This window comes from Lathyrus oleraceus, chromosome 1 (genome assembly GCF_024323335.1).
Source record: "Lathyrus oleraceus cultivar Zhongwan6 chromosome 1, CAAS_Psat_ZW6_1.0, whole genome shotgun sequence".
NCBI classification, from domain to species: Eukaryota; Viridiplantae; Streptophyta; class Magnoliopsida; order Fabales; family Fabaceae; genus Lathyrus; species Lathyrus oleraceus.
Genome location: NC_066579.1, coordinates 327,945,636 through 327,951,466, shown reverse-complemented (window position 1 = coordinate 327,951,466; position 5,831 = coordinate 327,945,636). Strand labels below are relative to the sequence as shown.

Genomic DNA, 5,831 nt, shown 5'->3' with positions numbered 1-5,831 from the left:
TAAACTTATGGTCAGACTAAGTTAATATACCTCTGACCTAACTAAAGCCCAAGCAACTTGAAGTCCCTGGAATAATCGGTTGTGTTCGGGTAATGTTTAATAAAACCTCTGGCCTAACTAAGCTCCAAGCAACTTGAAGCATCTGCCATAATCGCCTGCGGTTGGGTCATACAAAATATAAGTCTCTGACCCCCATTTGACGTCCACCCCCATGAGACTCTAAATGTCGGTCATGCAAAATATAAGCCTTTGACCCCCATTTGACATCAACCCCTATAGTGCTCTGAACATCGTTCATGCAAAATAAAAGCCTCTGGCCCCCATTTGACATTGACCCCCATGTGGCTCTAAATGTCGGATAAGTTATCCTTTTAAAATTACCAAATCAACATACTTCAAGTTAGGTTAAGATAATGTACCTTAAACGATACGTTATGATACATGTGTCTAAATCAAAGACACCATAGTCCGATTAGGAAAAAATGTTGATTCATTAAAGAAGTATTATTTTATATATATTCTGGCCAGGATGTATGAGCCCGACTTCAGTAGCCTGAGACTAACTGGATCTTATTTAGTCAGAGTATTTTGAGAGATGTCGACAATAAAAGTCGGAATACCATAATACTCAAACCGACATGATGCATACATTACCAAACTGAAATAACTTGGGGCTTATCAAATCAGCTACTAGGCTCGTATAAACGAACAAATGGGATAAGAAAACGAAACATGAATATGATACTAAAAACGTCTAAAATGAGCACAACGATATATGTATATGATCAAAGATTAGACAGTTTAAAACACATAAAAATCAGCAATAAAACAGTCAACGAACTTCAGATGGGCTTAAAATATTACAAGGAGAATCATCCATAATCTCATGCATCTAAAAAGGATGACTAACGATAGAACAAAGGTTCAAAAGTTCGAGATCCCACTAAGAGCTCTCCGACTTCACTATGTATGGAACTTAATATGTTCTATGACGACACTAGGTCAAGAAGCCACTAGGGATCTCTGGCTTCTTTATTAAAAACGTAGTGTTTTTCGACATCATTAAAGTCGTAAATCTTCCCAACCTACCCTTATGGCTTATCCTTCTCCTTAGCAAGAAAAAAGACAACTTTGTCTTAAATCCAAGGAACTTAATAGGATCCAAACATAGAGAGAGAGAGAGAGAGAGAGAGAGAGAGAGAGAGAGAGAGAGAGAGAGAGAGAGAGAGAGAGAGAGAGAGAGAGAGAGAGAGAGAGAGAGAGAGAGAGAGAGAGAGAGAGAGAGAGAGAGAGAGAGAGAGAGAGAGAGAAATCTGGCCCCATGTTATAAAATATTTACCACGTCAGCTCACGTCATTGCGCCGGAAATTATTTGGCCGACCGAGGTATGAAATCATAATTTCTAACTTAACCGAGATATCTATTTTCAATGTTGGTCGAGATGATCATGTAAGAACCTCAGACCGACATGCATGGACCGGTCCCTGATGTTGGGCGTCCGGGTTCCTTAAACGTTTAAGAGGCAGACTAAGGATCAAAAATCGTTACATAATGATTAATAAATCAGTTACATATCACTAATGACCGTAAACGGTTAGAAGTACTTATTAAGTCAGTTACATATAGTTAAATAAGAGGTTAGGCTTATTATGTACATAAAACCTATTTATCGTGACTATTCAGTAGGAATGGTGAGACTGCCACCATAAATAGGTCTTGAGACCCATAAGAGGGGGAGATGCACGATGAATAACATAGAACAGAGGATTGAGTGAGAGTAATATAAAAGTTGTAAGACTCAGGGATCCCAAAAAGAAAATGACTCGCTCGTCTCATCATCATCTATATTCATCACAAACACTTTAACCAATTGTTTATGACCTTCCCTGACTAGCATCAAGGAGGTTAACCGATTGATGTTTTTTGAGCAAGAACAAGTATTAGTATGGTAATGAATTTATTTTCATATCAATATAATTTAAATTTTTATATACAATAATATTATTTTTTGAAAATTTTTAATATTATTTAATAATATTTTTTTCTAGAAATACCCTGTATAGAAAAAGCTAATAATTTCAAATTAAATAAAAAAAAGCTAAATATCATATCGAAAATTAGCATCGATGGAAAAAAAGTCATTCCACTTCAGTTAATAATAGATAACTCTAAAATATCATATACCACTTCGCTGGATATTTATTCATATCGGTTGATTGTCCAATGTGAAAAACGTCAGACATACTACACCATGCCACTTTATATCGGATAAACAGCTGATGTGAAATGTAATTTTTAACCAATTTAAAAGGTATTTTATATAGTAGTTCAGTTAACAAAATTAAATACGTTATTTGACTGTGAAAGACTTGAGAATTCTCAAGTGATTTTCCAAGGGCTTTTGACTACAGGATATTCTCTTACTCTTTGGACGTAGAATGTAATGATAAATGGGCTTTGTAAGGAAAAGTTGTTTGATGAAGCAGTTGCCTTGTTATCAAGAATGGAAGATAATGGTTGAATTTCTGATGTAAATTATGAAACAATTGTTTGATGAATTTCTTTAGAAACCGCAGCATAATTACTAATTGATTTCCATTTTAGTTTCTCTGTACCTTTTGTTTCTTTTTCCTCTATGTGAAGTTCTCTAGCCTTGTAACTTGCTATGTATTCTAAATCTCCAAAGAAAATGAATGAAATGATGCAAAGGCACTCAGTCTTTTTAACTCTCCTTTGGTGATCAAAAGTTTTATGCTAATGAGCATCGAAATGCAACATCACTCCAACAATCTTGTGCATTGTTTTGTTTGAAATATTAAATTTGATTTTGGCCTAACTTTATTATTTGATTTTTGGTCTTAGTTATTTTGGGCTTAGTTTATTTTGGATAATATTTCTAACAAAGTCTTATAGTATTTGGAGTGTCTAAATATTTCTTAGGATTGTAATATTTTATAGAGTACTTTTTGAATCTCTAGAGTTGAGAATTTTCTAGAATTAGTGTGTCTAGAGTTCTCCATAGAGTATTATAAATAGAGATGTAATCCTACACTTTTGTATAAAAAAAAAATACAAAGTTCTCTCTTCCATAAATAATTCTTCTACTTATCAAGTTTCTATATCCCACACACTTTCCCTAAACACAAAAAGGGTTTATTTCTAACAAAGTGGTATCAGAGCTTCAAAATCCTCAAAAAATAGCGAATGGAGGTTTCCCTTTCCAAATGCCGATCCTCACAAAGAACAACTATGAAAATTGGAGTACCAAGATGAATGTGTTACTAGAAGCTCAATATGTGTGGGATATCGTTGAGAAAGGCTTCAAGGAGCAAGATGAAGTCTCGCTAAGCCAATGTGTAAAGGAGACATCGAAGGAGTCAAGAAAGAGAGACAAGAAAGCTCTCTTCCTTATTTATCAATCGGTGGATGAAGATACATTTGAGAAGATCTCCAACGCAACGACGACCAAAAAAGCATGGGACAAACTTCAAACTTGCAACAAAGGAGTTGAACAGGTGAAAAAGATTTGTCTTCAAACTCTTAGAGGTGATTTTGAATGTTAATTTATGGAAGAGTCTGAGTCAATTTCTAATTATTTTTCTCAAGTATTGGTCGTAGTCAATCAACTTAAAAGAAATGGCGAAGATGTTGATGGGGTGAAAGTCATGGAAAAAATACTTTGCACTTTAAATCCAAGTTTTGACTTCATTGTTAGCAACATTGAAGAAAACATGGATTTAAAGACCATGACTATTGAGCAACTAATGGGTTCCTTACAAGCATACGAAGAAAAACAAAAGAGAAAAATTAAACAAAAGGAGGCTATAGAGCAACTACTACAACTCAACATAAAGGAAATAAATTATACGAATTACAAGAGCCAAAGAGGACAAGGTCGTGGCCAAGATTGTGGGCATGGACGAGGAAATGGAAGAGAAGGAAGAGGCGGTTACAACAACTACTATAACAATGGAGAAAGAAGTTGGAATCCACAAGCAACAAGAGATCGTGGAAGAGGAAATTCATGGTCGAGGTGTGACAAATCACAAATCAAGTGCTTCAACTGCAACAAGATCGGTCAGTATGCATCTGAGTGTAGATTCTCGAAGAAGGTTGTGGAGAAAACTAACTTTGTATAAGAAAAAGTCGGAGAAGAAGAAACTTTATTGCTCGCGTGCCAAAACCAAGTTGAAGACAAAAAAAACAAATGGTACCTCAACACCGGCGCAAGCAATCACATGTGCGGCGATCGAAGCATGTTCGTAGAGATCAGTGAAGTGACAACTGGCAATGTCTCATTTGGAGATGACTCAAAGATACCGGTCAAATGCAAAGGTAAAATTCTTATACACTTAAACAATGGGAGTCATCAATTCATATCCAATGTCTATTATGTTCCTAACATGAAGAATAACATTTTGAGCTTGAGACACTTATTAGAGAAAGGCTATGACATCCAATTGAAAGAACATAGTCTTTTCTTAAGAGATTGTAGACATAACTTAATTGCTAAGGTGCTTATGTCAAAGAATAGAATGTTCCTCTTGAACATTCAAAATGATGTTGCAAAGTGTCTCAAGATTTTCTATACCGACTCTTCATGGCTATGGCAACTACGATTCAGACATCTCAACTTTGACATTCTAAAATGTTTGTCAAAGAAGGAGATGGTGAGAGGCTTTCCTAATATAAACCACCCAAACCAACTATGTGAAGGATGTCTAGTTGGGAAGCAATTCCGGAAAAGCTTTCCAAAGGAATCAACGTCAAGAGCGACAAAACCGCTAGAGCTCATACGCACCAATGTATGTGGACCAATCAATCCAAACTCTCTTGGTAAGAGTAAATACTTTCTCCTCTTTATTGATGATTATTCTAGAAAAACATGGGTTTATTTCTTGAATAAGAAGTTAGAAGTGTTTGAAAACTTTAAGAAATTCAAAGCCCTTATGGAGAAAGAAAGTGGTCTTTCCATTAAGGCCATGAGATATTTGAAAACTTTAACAAATATTGTGAAGACCATGGAATCCTCCACCCACTAACAGTGTCAAGATCACCTCAACAAAATGGAGTGGCAGAGAGAAAAAACGGACCATACTTAACATGGTGCGAAGCATGCTTAAGAGCAAGAAGATGCCGAAAGAGTTTTGGGCCGAAGCAGTGGCATGTGCGGTTTACCTGACAAACCTTTCCCCAACAAGAAGCGTGCATGAGAAGACACCACAAGAAGAATGGAGTGGAAGGAAGCCTGGGATCTCTTACCTTAAAGTGTTTGGAAGCATTGCATATACCCACGTTCCAGATGAAAGGACAACAAAGCTCGATGATAAAAGTGAGAAGTATGTATTCGTGGGTTATGACTCAAGCTCCAAAGGGTACAAGCTCTATAATCAAAATAGTGGAAAGATCGTCATAAGCCGTGACGTGGAGTCAAAGAAGAATATTGTTGGGATTGGAGTGTTCAAGAAGACAAGTACGATTTTCTTCCTTACTTTGAAGAAGAAGACGAAATGGAACAACCAATGATAAAGGAACATATTACACCACCGACCTCACCGACACCAAGGTTGGATGAAACAAGCTCAAGTGAGAGGACACCATGATTAAGGATTATTGGACAGCTTTATGAGGTAACCGCAAACAAAACAGACATTAACCTCTTTTTCCTTTTGGGTGATTGCGAGCCTCTAAGCTATCAAAAAGCAGTTGAAAACGTAAAGTGGAGAGACACCATGGAAGAAGAAATAAAGTCAATCATGGAGAATGATACATGGGAACTTACTACACTTCCACGAGGACACAAAGAAATCAGAGTAAGATGGGTGTACAAG

At 36.3% G+C, this 5,831-nt stretch overlaps 1 protein-coding gene across 1 annotated transcript; it reads left to right on the top strand.

Annotated features, from left to right (window-relative positions):
• Positions 1–3,224: 3,224 nt before the first annotated feature.
• LOC127105085 (uncharacterized) lies at positions 3,225–4,139 on the top strand. The gene is made up of 2 exons (XM_051042253.1): positions 3,225–3,546; positions 3,619–4,139. The coding sequence occupies exons 1-2, from the start codon at positions 3,225–3,227 to the stop codon at positions 4,137–4,139; spliced, it is 843 nt and encodes a 280-aa protein (XP_050898210.1).
• The last annotated feature ends 1,692 nt before the right edge of the window (positions 4,140–5,831 follow it).

Bases quoted from the DNA above. Each gene is read 5' to 3' on its own strand.
- LOC127105085 (XM_051042253.1), top strand. From the start codon at position 3,225: ATGCCGATCCTCACAAAGAACAACTATGAAAATTGGAGTACCAAGATG. The intron at 3,547-3,618 runs GTGATTTTGAAT...TATTGGTCGTAG, and splicing joins TTGTCTTCAAACTCTTAGAG to TCAATCAACTTAAAAGAAAT.